At 33.1% G+C, this 17,861-nt stretch overlaps 1 protein-coding gene and 1 long non-coding RNA gene across 3 annotated transcripts; one reads left to right on the plus strand and one right to left on the minus strand.

Annotated features, from left to right (window-relative positions):
* Positions 1-1,703: 1,703 nt before the first annotated feature.
* On the plus strand, positions 1,704-12,104 carry LOC110788061 (probable mannitol dehydrogenase). The gene is made up of 5 exons (XM_021992707.2): positions 1,704-1,862; positions 10,323-10,451; positions 10,524-11,037; positions 11,455-11,608; positions 11,743-12,104. The coding sequence occupies exons 1-5, from the start codon at positions 1,765-1,767 to the stop codon at positions 11,943-11,945; spliced, it is 1,098 nt and encodes a 365-aa protein (XP_021848399.1). The 5' UTR covers positions 1,704-1,764; the 3' UTR covers positions 11,946-12,104.
* LOC110788062 (uncharacterized) lies at positions 6,408-9,737 on the minus strand. 2 transcript variants are annotated; one of them, XR_008929938.1, is made up of 4 exons: positions 9,486-9,500; positions 8,758-9,174; positions 7,949-8,030; positions 6,408-6,667 (listed from the first exon to the last, which is right to left on the minus strand). It is a non-coding gene; the product is annotated as an uncharacterized lncRNA (long non-coding RNA). The 2 variants fall into 2 exon arrangements; XR_002533233.2 differs by having other exon boundaries at positions 8,758-9,737.
* Positions 12,105-17,861: the final 5,757 nt, after the last annotated feature.

Raw genomic sequence — 17,861 nt, forward strand, 5'->3', positions numbered from 1 at the left:
ATGGTGACTCACACCCCTGCTCCCCCATTTTCTCTCTCCTCCCTTTCTGAAAAAAATTGATCTCCGATCTCATTTGGGGAAACCACTTTCTTCTTCATAATCCTATTCAATAATTCTGAGAAAAATAGTTACTTCAATATTTCAAAACTTACTCCGTATTTCAAAAGATTGTTACCGAGAAAAATAGAACGATGATGATTGATGGTGATCATGATGAGGATCAACGATGATTGATGGTGATCATGATGAGGATCAACGATGATTGATGGTGATCATGACGAGGATCTCAAGCTCAAGTTGATAGATGATTATTGTGATCTTTGAAGGTGCACGATTATTGTGATCTCAAGCTCAAGTTGATAGATGATTGATGGTGATCATGATGAGGATTACAATGGAATTTTACACTTAGACCCCGCATTGTTGTTTGATCCACAAAGTTATGTTAGCTAGCTAGGCTGTTGATAAGAATATAATTGAAAGAGTATGGTTGAGCAGAGTACTAGTAGTCGTAGGCTCGTTAGATTTCATGTATGAGTTGCTGACTTGCTGATTAAACATGAGATTGAAGATGATGATGATGCATGGAGTTTATGGGTTTGAGCTCGGATGAATTTTACCGGAAATGTAAGTTACTTGGGTGTGCACACAAGGTGTTTGATAAATTGTCTCTGAGAAATGTTGTTGATTAACCTATGCTTGTTGGGTGTGTTAATTTGGGGGATTTGATTAGTAGGAAGCGTTGATCCTTTATTTTATTTTATTAAGTGTTGAATAATTTGGGTACAAATGGCCTTGTTAAATACTTTGAACTGCTAGTTTTTTGTAAAAAGCTAACTTAAAAGAGTTTCCCTTTATTTAATTATTGTTAATATGTAAAAGTAACTGTTATTTTGTCCTTTTCTGCCTTTTATATTAATTTGCCTTTATTTTTAATTCATTTAACAGACGTTAGTAACAGAAGTTAAAAAGCAGCGGTTTCCATCCATTTTGAGGGACCTAAATGCTCCTTTTGAAACTTAAGGGACCTAACTGCTCCTTTTGGCAAAGTTTAGGGACCTCCAGACCTATTTACTCGTAGGACATAGGATAAATTAGATAGATTATTTAATTAGATGGTGGGTTGATAAGTTACTAAAAATGACAAGTGTATCTCTTAAATAAATACGGCTGGAAAAGGCAAGTGTATCCTTAAATAAATACGGAGGGAGTAATTACGAATATTACGTATGTACAATTCTATCCAAAATCAACCACTCTAACAATTAAAAAAATAAATCTAAAATGAAATTCAATTTAACATCAAACACTTATCTAATCTAATACTCCTATATAAATACAACAGTTGATATATGTAATAATTTTATTTTAACTTAACACTTTAATAAAATCCGTGTATCGTACGAGCTAATATTTAATACGAAGTAATACTGAATAGTAGGAAATAAACAGAAATCCTGAGTTGCTAAGCAATTACGTAAGGGTTCAAAGCAAAAGAGTATTGATGAATGACCAAAAATTGGTGGTTTGTGGTGGGAATCATTATTAGGAGTTCAAATACATTATAGTTGATCATAGAATATAATATAATAGTATCAGCTTTAATAGGATGATTAGTAACCTAACCAAATTAAAAATGACGTACGCACGGTCGTCAGCTGTGCTCCAAACTTGAGTTTATATATAAGCTCACTTAAAGTTTATTTGTATGAATAAGTTGGAAGTTGAAGTAAAAAAACATAGTAATTCGATCCGAAAAGAAAAATGGGAAAATCAGCTGAAGATGTACATCCACAAAAGGCATTTGGATGGGCCGCTAGAGACTCTTCTGGAGTCCTCTCCCCTTTCAACTTCTCTAGAAGGTACGATAATTAACCGTTGGTTTTATGAAACCCACTGGATTGATCACTGTTTTCTCAAAATATTTAACTGAATATTTCCCAAACTACTGCATACTTATAACAATTTTAACATACTCGTTTAAATTTATTCATTAATATGCATATTTAAAACAATTCCACTTGCATGGACCCGGTCCACCATAAGATTATCATGGACCAGGGTAATTAGGTAATTTTAACAGTGAGTAAATTATAGAAAATGTAGGTTCTGTAAAGTAACTATATCTCCAGAATAATAACTATGAACATAACAAATGATAAGAATAATATTCTATCCAAAGAGTAACTATATCATATAGAAAAGTAATTTTAACTGTAAAACAATTACTACTATATATTCATTCTTGCAAATAAAAAGAGTAAATTATAGAAACTATAGGTTCTGTAAAGTAACTATATTTTCAGAATAGTAATTATGAAATAAATAATAATAATAATAATAATATAGTAATTTCGATAAGAACAATTATTCTATCCAAAGATTAACTATATTATATAGAAAAATAACTTTAGCTGTAAAACAATTACTATATTATAAAAATAAACAATATGATATAGATGGTTTAGAGGTCATATAGTAATTTTTTCTATTATATATCACATAATTACTGAAATATAAAAGAGTAACTATATCAAAAGTAACAGTAATTATAACTCTTGAACAATAATAAATAAAACATTAACTACTTGGTTAGTTGTTTTAGCTACGACATTCTAATTCTTTGCATCTATTAAATAAACCATGTTAAACTCAAATGTTTTTTGAACTAAAAAATACTAATCGACACGTCCACGTGGACCACGTCTTTTTTTTCCACCAACACATCATGTCCTTCCTCTACCACGTTCTTGGTTTCCATTGTTGTCGGGATTTTCTTCTTCTCCTCCTATTTTTGTTTTCCTTGCAGAATTTATTCTTTGCACGATTTCAATTCTGAGTGCATCACCTTTGTATTTCTGAATCAATAATATTTAAACTAAGTTAATAATTTAACATTTAAATATGAAAAAATAACATAGTAACTATGTAAAACGTGTAGTTTCTATTATGCATCATATAGTAACTCTTACAATTAACGATGGTAAAATACTTGCAGAATTGCATATATAGTTATTGTTATTGTTATAGTCATATAGTTACTGTCAAAATAATATAGTCACTTTTATTTATAATAACATGGAGTACAAAGAAAGATCATAAAAAGAACATAATGATAAGATACTAACTATTAAAAATATATAGTTACTATTATACATGATATAGTAACTCTTAATATTAATGATAGTCATATACGAGCAAGGTTGTAGATATAGTTATTGTTATGATCATATAGTTGTTGTGATCATAACATAGTAACTCTTATTACTAATAACATAGAAGACAACAAATAACATGAAAATAACATTATAATATACATAAAAAACTATACCAAACACATAGTTACTATAATACAAGATATAATACCTATAAATATTATTGACGGTCATTTAGTCACAGAGTTGCAGACATAGTTGATGTGATAATAATATAGTAACTCTATCCATAATACAGTAACTATATCATTAAAAATATAGAATAACATAAAAACATGCACATAACATAATAAACTAACATAGTACCTATTTCAAAAATATAGTAACTATATAAAACGTACAATAACTATTAAAGAAAATAAACATATGGTAACAAGTCATGATAAAATAAACATAATATCTATTTCAAACATATAGTAACTATATAAATAATATAGTAACTATTGAAGAAAATAAACATATGGTAACACATCATGATAAAATAAACATAGTACCTATTTCAAACATATAGTAACTATTGTACACATATAGTAACCATTATAATCACACAACAACTAGCTTAACATATAGTGACTATTATTATAATATAGTAACTATTGTACAAATATAGTAACCATTATAATCATATAGTCACTATCTAAGAAGCAGACAAAAATATACTCGAATTAACATATTACATAATGTAATCGTATATATATTAACTATTATTTATCAAAAAGTCACTATAAACTTAACATAGTAACTATCTTAAACACATAGTTATTGTTTTAAATTTATAATAACTTTCTAAAAAATATAGTAACTATTTTAAACACATAGTTACTGTTTTAAAGTATACTGTTTTAAAAAATATAGTTACTCTAAAAACTACTACTAACATAAACACAATGAATATTCCAATGACTATTAAAAATATTATTTCGCAACATAAATTAAAGGTAACTATATCATTTATATACTAACTATATGAAACACTAACCCTAATTTCACCCAAACAACAAACACTATTTCTACCTCTTGTGCTTTGCTGCATCAATTCTTAAAGTTCACAGCCTTTGTCTCTTTTTTCTAAATTTAAGGCATTACTTCTTCTTATACAAATGATATTGTAAAGTATTTTCGGAGATTCGTCACTAGATAGTGCAACTTTAGGACCTGGAATAACATGTGATTGATACTTCGTATTATTTTCTTATACGTACAAATATCAAATATATAGTAACTATATAAACCATATAGTAACTATATAAAACATATAGTGACTATTATTAAAATATAGTAACTATTGAACACATATAGTAACCATTATAATCATATAGTCACTATCTAAGAAGCGGACAAATACATACTCTAAATAACATAGTACATAATGTAATCGTATAGTAACTATTATTTATCAAAAAGTCACTATAAACTGTTCATAACATAATAACTATCTTAAACACATAGTTACTGTTTTAAACTTATAATAACTTTCTAAAAAATATAGTGACTATTTTAAACACATAGTTACTGTTTTAAAGTTATAGTAACTTTAAAAAAAAGTATAGTTACTCTAAAAACTACTACTAACATAAACACAACGAACATTCCAGTGACTATTAAAAACACTAATTCACAACATAAATTAAAGGTGACTATATCATTTATATACTAACTATGTGAAACACTAACCCTAATTTCAACAAAACAACAAACATTTCGAATCACTCAACAAAATAATAACTATTGTACACATATAGTAACTGTTGTACACATATAGTAACCATTAAAATAATATAGTAACTATTGTACACATATAGTAACCATTAAAATTACATAGTACCTATTTAAACCATATAGTTAATGTATTACTCATATAGTTACTATTTAAAATCGTGAAGTCACTGATCGAATTCGCGAAGTGTAAACGATACTTCGGTAAAACACAAACATTAATTTCTTCAAAACAACAAATATTTTCAATTTTAAATAAAAATAGACTTAAAATTCTTTAAAAAACAACAAACCGAGATGTGATCTCTAAAATTTCTTGCGAAGATATGTAGGCGAGCGCAAATTCTTCGATTCGATTTCGGCAACGACGAACCTCCTTCTTGATCTACTACTTCCTCAATTTTTCCTCATCAAATAGATCCAATCATAAGAATTATAAGATAATTACAAAAAAAATCGAACAAAACCTAGAAATTTGGGCTAAATTTTGAAAAGCATAGAGAGAAAATGAAGAGAGAGAAAATGAAAGAGAATGAACAGAATGTAGATCTGAAATTTTGAAAAATAAAAAAGTTTAAAACTTATATAAAGTGGGCTAGACACAAATCGCATTAAAACTCTTCAAAACACATAGTAACTCTTTAAAACACATAGTTACTGTAATACGCATATAATTACTATTTAAAATTACAAAATAACTGTCACGTGACATTTACATATGTTAACCATAAAAATTACTCCGTTGCCCTGGTCCACGCTAAGTTAGCATGGACCAGGTTTATTTAGTGTAAATATATTTAAAATGTTAATATGGTTATTTGACCAAAGTATTAAGTGATATATTTTCCATTATTAATATATTTACACTACTACAAAATAGGGCTATAGCAACGGCCTAAATGTGTTGGCAAAGATCCATTAAATGTTGCCATAGACCTATAGCAGCAGTTTATATGGCGTTGCCAATAGGTGGCGCTGCTATAACTCTATAGCAACAGTTATTATGCCTTAGGCAACAACATTATAAAACTGCTGCCATAGTTATCATTAGCAACACTTTTCTTAGGCAACGACTTTTAACTTTTGCCACCAGTTTTATTATATCCAAGGCAACAATTATTAAGTTTTAGTAACAATTATTTAGGATTTTAAGCAACAGTTTTAGTGTCTAGGCTAACACTTTTATTATCTAAAGCAACATTATCAACAGTTATGGCAACGTTTATTGCTCTAATATTGCAACAATTTTGTAGTCTATTGCAACATTTCTTGATACCTATTGCGACACTTTTACATGAGCCTATAGCAACGTTTCTTGCCACACTATTGCGACATTTTTATGTGAGCCTGTAGCAACGTTTCTTCATACAACTATTGTGGCACTTTATTGTAAGCTTATAGCAACAGTTCCATACGTGTTTATTTAATACCTCATTAAAATGAAAATATTATAGTAAATAATCTAACTACCACAAATAGAAAACATTTATTTTGAATTAAGTTTTGCTTATTATTAAAATAAAATATCCATAACAATCATTCTAATAAAAAAAACCATTGTTATAATATAAATACATCAGTTAAGAAAACTAATGAATCTCCAAAAAGAACTAATAGTTTGAGCAATCTAAAATCTATCTAGTATTTAATTTATTTGTCCAAATCAGTCCAAACGAACTTCAATCTATGCCCTTCATGCAATCCTTTTATCTACCATTCTCCTTCTATCTACCATCCTGAAAACAGAAAAATAATTGTCAATATAATAAGAAATTAATGCATGTAATTAAAATGAAATAATATGATTAATTCTGCAAAACAACAGCTGAAAACCACACAACACAGTTGCACTGAAAGAAACACAAACGAGCAAAGCAGATCAAAACGGAGCTGAAAAAGCAATCAATCAGAACTGAACTTAACATCAAAGAAGATCAGAACTGAATTGAACAACAAAGAAGATCAGAACTGAACTGAATAGCAAAGCAGATCAAAACGGAACTGAACAACAAAGAAGATCAGAACAGAACTGAACAACAAGTCTCTAAAGGCTAAACACAATCAATCTAATACTTCTAACTATTGAAAAATATATTAAGTGCTGATTTTACCCATACAACCTGAGACTTAAACACTTGAATTTTGGACGAAATTGACAAACATGGTATATCATAAATACATAATGAACCGTCGAAATTAGTAATGTGTCTACAACAGCTTATTCTAGTATTTGGTTACAATGTCAATTAATCTTCGGAAATAACTTTGAATCTTCACTCTGCTTGTATATTCATTACTAAAAATGAAGTTCTGCCTATTATTTCCTCTCTATTGATAAAACCTAAACCAGATCACAGATCTTTGTATCAAACAACACTATTTTGGTGTTTCAACTAAAATAATCTACATAGAAATCTCTACTATAAACAAGACTCTTGGTCACACTAGAATTTTTCTATGTCTACTTCAGCTATCAGATCATGTCAGTTTGTCAGATACAAAACTCCACTAAAAGCCATTGTTTTAATGAGAGTACCCATGAGAGTCGTCTACACACTGTACCTGCATCATCCCATAAATTGTACCCAAATCATCCATGATTGGGTGTATCTATGTTCTTATCATGCAAAGTTTCTTACAATCAATTTGTCTTCAGATTGGACAGTAGATCTGTAGTTCAAAGCCTACCATCTTTAATATCCCTTAAATCTTATAAATTTAGCTATTCTGCATTTCAACTCATCTTTGAGCAAAAGTTGACCTCCTATCTATGTTAGTCAGTTTGCTTAAGCTATGTAAAAGGCCCTAGTAGCTCCAATAACCTAAGTTTGTTGTTTGAATTTTCTCAAATTTAAAACTACATCTCAGAAATAATATACTATATTTGAAGAAAATTGATGAATGTGCCTCAGCGTAACCCATTGAAAATTTTGGGAAAGAAACTAACAACAATATATATGGAAGCACGATATATAAAGAAAAGTTAATCCCAAAAATATACAGAGAAATTAGCAAACCTTATTATGGTGAATTGAGTGAAACAAACTAATTTCAACGAGTCGCTTCTCGAGGTTCCAGGGTTTTTCTCCAGTTCCTAAACTGAAATAATAACAAATGGTGAAGATTTGGTTCTGTATTTTGTACAGACCGAGTCATAGTCTATTTTCTTTATATCGTCTTCAGTACTGCAAGACACAATGATGTGACTGCAAGTATGAAATTTCATAAAAGTTCATTGTATAGTCTGCTGGTTAAGATTTAATAGTTATATATGACATTACTAAGTGACAATATGAAGTTACTCTGCTTCCCAAATAAGGTAACAAATTACTTAAAAGTGGAGGGGAAAGTTATTGGATTTACCTGTATTTCAGAACCACTGGCACACTCACAATTATAATCACACATTCACACTAACAGAGTAACAACTAATAATAACACAGAATAATGGTACAACAACTCAACAAGGCTCAAGCAGCAGAAATACTCAGAAAATACATAACCCTAAAACTCTTTTTAACTTTGAGCATCATTCTGCTAACAATTTCATATTTTCAGTCCATCACAAACTAACAACAATAATAAATTAGCAAGTAATTAAATTAAACCCTAACATCCTGCAACAATTTCAATAACAAATCAACAGTATACCAAAAAGAAATTAAGTATTTTCTGAATTTGTTCAAGTAATTAAATTAAAAAATCAACAACAAATCAACTATTTTCTGAATTTGGTACCTCCGTCCCTGCTACCATTCTGCTAACAAATCAACAACAAATCTGAATTTGTTCAACTTTAATTAAAAAAGGAATTAAGCATTTGTACCTGCAACGGCGAGTCGGCGAGGAACGAAGAGTCAGCGAGAAGTGGCGAGTCGACCATTGGTGCGGTGGTGGAGAAGCGTGGGCCACGAGCCGACGACGGCTTCAAAACCGGTTGGTTGCTTCGCTGCTGTTTCTTTGAGTGACCCTGGCTCGTAACTTTGTTTCTTTGTGGATCGTGGGTGACCAGCGGTCGGCGGTGGAACGGTGCCGGATCACTCCGACAAGGAGACAACGGTTGGGAGTTGGGCGACGGTCGACGATAATTCAACAGCTAAAGATTTGTAGAGGGGTTTGCGTGAAAATGTTTAGGTTTCTAAACTCTTACTGCTTTCCCGTGGGTTTGATTAATTTTTTATTTTATTTTTTTCAAAATAATCTTGTGTCACGTGACACACGATGACACAGTGTACCTCTGCCCCTGATAATCAATCTCAATCAGTTTAATATAATTGTTCAAACAATTCTACCAAAATTCAGAACTAAATTCATCCAAAAAAAACCATTGACCGATCTCCAAAATTTAATGAGAAATCAACAAAGAATTTTGTAATTAAATCGTACACGCATAAAAAAAACCAGAAAGAAAAATCATACGAATTTCCCTAACTAAGAAACTCTAATAAAGCCTTAAAACCACAAAAAAAATAATCCAACTTTAATCGATTAATAATATAAACAGCCCAAGTTCTTAAATTTATTAGGAAATTAGGAGAGAAATTTACAAATAACCTTGTTCTTCTCGCCAATTCAAAAACACGATTCACCAATTTCTCTTATCTCCAATTCAAAGACTCAATCAACTATTCAGAAACGTAAATCTCCAAAGAACGATGAAGGAAAGGATGAAGGAGAACGACGAAGAGGAAGAAACCGAACGAAGAGAGGTAGAACTATAGATAGTGTTTAAGGAATAAGGCCGGGTTTGGGGGAGCAAAACAGGATAGTGAAAATGTGAGAAGAGAGGGAAACCCCAAAAAAATGTGGTCTATTGAAACTCTTAGTACCTTAATTAATTTATTTATTTTATTTTTAACATATTTCATATGATTTACCAAAACCGTTGCCATAACTTATCAAAAATAAAAAAAACATAAAAACTGTTGCAATAGAATAATCAAAATATACAACCGTTGCTATAGTTTTTCTATGGCAACAGTTTTCCAAACTCAAAGTTTACTCAAATGTATAATTGTTTAACTGTTGCAATAGCTATGATATAGCAACTCTAGTAAAATCGTTGCTAAAAGGGCGTTGCTATAACCCTTTTTTCTAGTAGTGTTATTTGACTAAAATATTACCTATTTAGAATAATTATCATTACGTCGTATCTATTATTGCCATAATTTATAAACTAAATTTTGTTTCCATACATAAATAGTTTATAAAAAAGGTAGAGAATAAAAATAAAATAAAACATATATACTTTTTTGGAAAAATGATTTTTGGCGGGAAAAAATCGCACCAGGAGTTGACACGTGTGATTGTTAGTGTCTTTTTCGGTACATAGTAATAGATGAATGAATATTTTTAATATGATTATAATTTGAATTGAATATTGAAATGCAGGGCAACAGGGGAGGTGGATGTGAGTTTCAAAGTGATATATGTTGGGATATGTCACTCCGATCTCCACTTCATTAAGAATGAATGGGGGACAAGTGATTTCATTAATGCCTCCAACCCTGCAGTTCCAGGGTAAATTATTTTCAACAATTGATTCATATGTATATACATGAAATAGATGTAATATAAATTAATAATTTTCAGGCATGAGATGGTAGGGGTGGTGACAGAAGTAGGGAAGAAAGTGCAGAAATTAAAAATAGGGGACAAAGTTGGGGTGGGATGCTTAGTTGGATCATGTCGTTGGTGTGAGAATTGTGGAAACAACCTTGAGAATTACTGTTCAAAGTTGGTTGTAACGTATGGATCCACTTACTATGATGGTAGTCCTACATATGGAGGATATTCTGATATTATGGTAGTTGATGAGCATTTTGCTGTATGCATTCCTGACAACATGGAACTAGATGCTACTGCACCGCTTCTATGCGCTGGCATCACTGTCTATAGCCCATTGAGATACTTTGGGCTTGATAAACCTGGAATACATGTTGGTGTTGTTGGTCTTGGTGGTCTTGGACACTTGGCTGTCAAATTTGCTAAGGCTTTCGGGGCTAAAGTCACTGTTATCAGTACCTCGCCTAACAAGAAAGATGAAGCTATCAACCATCTTGGTGCTCATTCCTTTTTGTTCAGTCGCGATCCTCAACAAATGCAGGTATATATATATATATATCAAAAGGTCTTGCGCGCATAAGGTGTACAATAAATTTATTGTACATCAAGATAATTTTTATGCAGTTTTTTGTAACTTTAATCTAGCTTTTTATAACTTTTATATTATAAAAAAAAAAGTGGATGAATAAACATTTTAAATGGTTAAATGATTAATTTTATACATTATTAGTGATTTTGAAGATTTTTTTTATTAAAATGAAAAAATTTATCACTAAAAAATATTACGTAGATAACTTTTACATATATAAATGTAACTTTTAAGCATTTTGAATCAACTTTTACTCTGGTGTACAATATTTATGGTACACCACTTGTAAATAAGAATTTGTGTATCCCGTATACATGCATGTTTAGTCCTATTATTTGTTGACTTTGCTTACATTTGTACGTTGTGTAGGGTGCTGCAGGGACAATGGAAGGTATAATTGATACAGTTTCCGCACCTCATCCTCTATTACCATTGATCACTCTCCTGAAAACTGACGGAAAACTCATCACAATTGGTGTTCCAGACAAACCACTTGAGTTACCCGTCTTCCCTTTGATTATGGGTAATCCCTTAATTTGTTATTTAACTCAATAGTAATAGTAATAGTAATAGTAATAGTAATAGTAATATACCATTACCATTTTGGACTAAATTAAAGGCTTAATATTAATTTATATATAATGTATGAATGATCAGGGAGGAAGATGGTGGCTGGAAGCGGAATTGGAGGCATGAAGGAGACTCAAGAGATGATCGACTTTGCAGCAAAGCACGATATTAAAGCCGATATTGAGGTTATTCCAATGGATTATGTCAACACCGCCATGGACCGTCTACACAAAGGAGACGTCAGGTACCGTTTTGTCATTGACATCGCCAATACCCTCAAACCTGCATGACATCCGATCCATCGACGTCGACTCTCAGCTCATCACGTACTTCATGGACGGACATATATGGTTCTTCGTCCATTCAATGTTTCTACTCGATCTTTGCTTGCTTTATACGTACTATGTACTTATCAAATTATGAATCAATATTAAGTAATCAATTCAAAACTGGTTCACGACTTCATCAATATTCCCATTGTTAAGTGCTAACACACTAACACGTGACCCATATTGTCAATCTTCTAGTGTTTTATAAACTAGGATTCGCGTCCACCTAAAAAAGTGATTGAATGCTAATCTCCAAAATCAAACATGATAAAAATAAAGAGAAGAAGAAGAAGAAAGCTAAGTATACAAATGTAGCATAATTCTAATTACATTCGGTATCTTAACTTTAAAAAGCCATTGATGTCTTTCATTATGTATGATATATGTGTTAATACGTTTTAGGTTAATAATATTATTTTTTTGCTACTGCATTACTGGTGATGAAAACACTCATATACTGCTCGGTGGTTGAAGAATTGGATAATCAATCAAATTAGATGTTTGCATTTATTATTATATCGTTTAACAAAATAAGGATAGTAAAGAAGCAATATAAGAAAGGTAAACAACAGCGGGCCATGACGACTGTAACCGAAAGGCGAACTGATCTAGGCTACAAGAGAAACTAAACAGGGAAGATTGGTGGTTCGAAAATATACTAAGCCTTGAAACAAGATCGAACCACCAACAATAACAATGTCAAAGACTTAATTAATCTTTTCTCATGAATTACATACTCTTAATTGGTTCAAAAGTTCAGCAAAATATCTATTTTAAGTACTAAAGTACTTAAAAAATATCCTTCCAGCACAACTATATATATTATGCCCATCAAATCGTTGTACATTTGTTGTTCTGCAATCTTCATGTCACCCTCTTCTAAAGATGTTAGTCTAGAATAACCGGTGTCTCTACCCCGACATGAAAATCATAGATTACCTAGTAACACAATAAAAGATAGGAAACAACCCAGAAATGAACCAAAAAGAAAATCATAATAGGGACAAAGGCCAAAGAGGTGAACTAACTAAAGGCAATGACATGTAGATAAGGAGTATCCTCACGTAATCATGTTATGTATGTTGAATATTTCACCAGTTCCTTAAATATTACTCAATGTTGACGTTACGCTTCCCAGTACACGACTTTGACTCTTACTCTCTCGAATTATACACAAGTAAAAATTACAAAAAAAAATATTTAGAAAATACATATATTCTCACCAAAAAGAAGAAAAGCGAGAAGAGTGGACTTGTTGAAATACTTGTAAGCAAAAGAAGATACCTTTGATACAAATGTTATCTCTAAGGCTCGAATTGCAGTATTTAACAAGCCTAAACAAATGGTAACTTTGGTCATGTATTTGGTTACAAATGGTAACTTATGTTCTTCCCTTACATTGTTCTTCCCATTATATTATGCTTCACCAAAGTTAACAGGAAAGATAAGTTGAGACTACCAAAAGCAAACTCTAAAGTCTAAACAAATTAACATAATGGAAGAGCAAGACCTTTGCCATCAAACCAGAGCTCTAAAAGGTACTTGAGATCCTGCTAATGGTTTTTGAGGAGTATCTTTGATAAATCTGCAGAAAATTATTATGCTTCATCAAAGTTGCCATTTTTTTAGCATGCCCTAGCATTGAACTTAAACCAAATTAAGGCAAACCACCAAACCAATCCATGTAACCGAATTGCCAACTCTACTTATTTTTTTTAGATAAATCATTATTGTATTAAAATTGGTAACTAAAGACGAAATGTGTATTTACAAGGTTGAAAAAAACAACCACTCACAAACAAATTAAAACAAACCAAAACCTATACAACTACTAAAAAAACAAAACAAAGGGGCAAATACACGCTCAACAATGAAAAATACAAACTCCAAAAGATAAATGAGGCAACTCTTGCTAAAAACAAGACTCTTCAAATAAGCTCCATCTACCGCATTGCAATATGTCCAGCCTTCAAACAACAAGACAGATCTCAGCAGATCAACAATAGTCGAGCAGAATAGCAGCCAAAGCAAGAATAAAACAGTAGCAGTCGAGATTCTCGAGAATAAAAACAGCTTGGAACATTGACCGGGAATACATCAAAAACATTGAGCATACCGTAAGAAACAAAGCAGAAGCAGCAAAACAGAAGCATCAGCAGCATATCAGAGGAAGAAGGGGAAGAACAGAAGGAGAACATAAACTGCGTATTAGAAGAAAAGAACAACAGATGTGACAAATTACCCACAAAAGCTTGATTCTTATTAACCATCAGGTAACCCTTTTATATTACATAAGTAGTTTTACTCCTACACTAATTCTGGACTCCTATAATATCAGAATAATAAGACTCTAATTCTATAGTCCTACGTATAACCTATTCATCTTGTATTAGGAAACTATGTATTCCTAATCTATTCTAACATCCCCTCAAGGTGGAGCATGTAGATCTCGAATGCCCATCTTGCTAAGAAAAAATTCGAACTGCGCTTTCCCTAACGCCTTTGTGAAAATATCCGCTAATTGCAACTTCGTTGACACGTACGAGGGACAAATAATACCTTCCTTGATTGCATTTCGTATAAAATGACAGTCTGCCTCAATGTGTTTTGTTCTCTCATGGAACACTGGATTTTGTGCAATGCGAAGTGCTGACTAACTATCACAAAACACACTCATACCCTGCTTATGCTCCACACCCAAATCGCTAAGTAGTTGCTTCAACCACTTCAACTCACAGGTTAATGCCGCCATTGAACGATACTCTGCTTCTACTTAGCTACGTGATACTGTATGTTGTTTCTTAGTCTTCCAGGATACGGGGGATAGGCCAAGTAACACAAACCACCCGGTCAATGAACGTCTAGTCAACGGACAACTTGCCCAATCCGAATCACACCATCCCTCTAGTCGTAATGCGCTGTCAGACTTTAAAAGAATCCCCTGTCCTGGACACTTTTTCAAGTATCGGACTACCCTCAGTGTTGCATCCCAATGTTCTTCCTTTGGTGCTTGCATAAATTGTGATAAGATATAGACTGAATACGCTAAATCTGGCCTAGTTACCGCCAAATAGACCAGACGGCCTACCAAACGCCTATATTTTTCCCCATCTGCCAGCTCCTTCCCTTCTGCAAGCGCCAATTTGTGATTCTGCTCTACTGGAAAATCTGCAGGCTTAGCACCTAATAGGCCCGTTTCAGAAACAATGTCTAGTGCATATTTTCCCTGACAGATGTAGAATCCACTCTTGTTACGGGCCACTTCTAGGCCTAAAAAATATTTCAGATGCCCCAGATCCTTCATTTTAAAGCATTGACTTAAGTATGCTTTAAAACTATTCAACGCAAATACATTATTTCCTGCAATAACCATATCATCGACGTATACCAAAACACTCAGTTGCAGTTCACCTTTGGACAAGGTAAATAATGAATAATCAGAATATGACTGTTTAAATCCGTACTTTTTCAGAGCAGTAGATAATTTTTCGAACCAACACCGGGGTGCCTGTTTCAAACCATATAGTGATTTTTTCATCATGCAGACCATGTCAGTATTATTTTTATGAAAACCGGCCGAAATTTTCATATAAATTTCTTCCTGTAAGTCACCATGTAAAAATGCATTGTGTACATCCATTTGACGCACCTCCCAATTTTTCACTGCTGCGACTGCCAAAAAAGTACGTACTATCGACATTTTCGCAACTGGGGCAAAAATTTCATTGTAGTCCATACCTTCTACTTGATGATTTCCTAGACAGACTAGTCTTGCTTTATTCCGGATCAAATTTCCATCTTCATTCCGTTTTTCCGTATACACCCACTTACTTCCGAGTGCCTTTTTTCCCGGAGGTAATGGTTGCAAGACCCATGTTCCTTGTCCTTCAAGTGCTTCCATTTCTGCACCCATAACCTCTCTCCATGTAGCATGTTTCATTGCTTCCTTAAAGGTTTTCGGAGCATAACTATCTGTGATAGCTGTAATAAAATTTATGTGTTTGGCAGAAAACCGTTCATAATTAACAAAATATGTTATAGGATAGGGAGTACCTGAAGAGGATGATGTCGAGAATGAAGTTGTTGATGGACTTTTTATTTTCCGTATAGTATGTGTGACGTAATTTCGGAGTTTTGCGGAAGGAAATTTCAGTCGCTTTCCTTTGCCTAATTCTTCCTCATTACTAGACATATCAGGTGTACTGGTGGTATTACTTGAGTTTCCACTGTTGTCCAAGCCTACAACTCTTATAGGTTCTGTATCCCGTGTATTCTGTGCACTAAAAAACGGAACAGGTTGCAGCACCTCAGAGCGCGACTCCCGCAGCGCCTCAGAACGCGCCTGCTGCAGCGCCTCAGAGAACGCCTGCTGCTGCACCTCAGAATGCCCATGCTGCTGCACCTCAAAATTCCCCTGCTACTGCGTTTTTGAGTGCCCCTGCTGCTGCGTGTTTCTCCCATGATGCAGCGCATCTACATCCCCTTGCAGGCCTTGCCCTGGGCCTGCAACACCTCACTTCTCTTCTGTTGCGCCTCACCTTTACTCACAGACCCAGCAACAGAAGATAATAATCCCTGCTGCACGACGTGTTGTGCAGGATTTGCTCAACCCCCTGCACTCATACTAACCAATGTTGCCTCATCATCAGAATCATATATCGCCATACATTCTCCATTCCCAATTTTGTCCACCTCATTGTCCAAATTCTCAGCATAAGGAAATATCTTCTCATAAAATTGGACGTCACGAGACACAAAAAATTCCCGAGTATCCAAATCGAACAGTTGCCACCCTTTCTTACCAAATGGATAACCGATTAAGATGTATTTTCTACCCCGAGAATCAAATTTGTCCCCTTTACTCCGTTGGTTGTGAGCATAACATAGACATCCAAATACACGAATTAACTCGTACGACGGAATTTTTCCAAACAACATTTCATAGGGCGTTTTATTTTCCAGTAAAGGGGTAGGAGTTCGATTGATTAAGTAACATGCCGCTAAAATGCACTCCCCCCAAAACTTCTTTGGTAGCTTAGCCTGAAACCGTAATGCACGTGCAACATTTAATAAATGTTGATGTTTCCGCTCGACTCTACCATTCTGTTGCGGAGTCCCAACACACGATGATTCAAACAAAATTGCATTCTTAAAAAAATAACCTTGCAGACAATTAAATTCAGTACCGTTATCACTTCGTATTACTTTAATGTCTTGATTAAATTGTCGTTTAGTCAATGCAACAAAATTCATAAACATATCCTCAACTTCAGTTTTATTACGAAGCAAATAAATCCATACTCCTCTAGAAAAATCATCAACAATAGTTAAAAAATACCGAGCACCACAAGACGATTGTATCTTGTATGGTCCCCATAAATCTAAATGTATTAACTCTAACATTTTACTAGCCTTATTTTCACTAACAGGAAAGTTGTTCCTAGTTTTCTTAGCGCGAGGACATATATCACAAACGATACTGTTTCTCCTAATAACACCACTCACAGGAGGAAGAAGCTTTACTATTTTTTCCGACGGATGCCCCATTCTTTGATGCCACAGTTCCACCACACATTCTGCCTCAACCGCACGCACCTTGACTAACAGAACACCACGGAAAATATAAAGTACATCTTCTCGTTCACCTAGGCCAATCATCCTCCTCATCGACCGGTCCTGTATAATACATATTTTGTTATTACATTGAATAGCACAATTAGATTCATCAGTTAGTTGCGTCACAGAAATCAAATTACAATCTAATTGAGGCACAAACAAAACATTCTGAAGGAATAATCCCCCATCCAACTCTACTGATCCTGCTTGATTAGCATTGGCAATTTTCCCATCTGGTAGTCCTACGGGACTGTTAGGAAT

Source organism: Spinacia oleracea, chromosome 3, assembly GCF_020520425.1.
Source record: "Spinacia oleracea cultivar Varoflay chromosome 3, BTI_SOV_V1, whole genome shotgun sequence".
NCBI lineage: Eukaryota > Viridiplantae > Streptophyta > Magnoliopsida > Caryophyllales > Amaranthaceae > Spinacia > Spinacia oleracea.

Bases quoted from the DNA above. Each gene is read 5' to 3' on its own strand.
- LOC110788061 (XM_021992707.2), top strand. From the start codon at position 1,765: ATGGGAAAATCAGCTGAAGATGTACATCCACAAAAGGCATTTGGATGG. The intron at 1,863-10,322 runs GTACGATAATTA...ATTGAAATGCAG, and splicing joins CCTTTCAACTTCTCTAGAAG to GGCAACAGGGGAGGTGGATG. The intron at 11,038-11,454 runs GTATATATATAT...TACGTTGTGTAG, and splicing joins GCGATCCTCAACAAATGCAG to GGTGCTGCAGGGACAATGGA.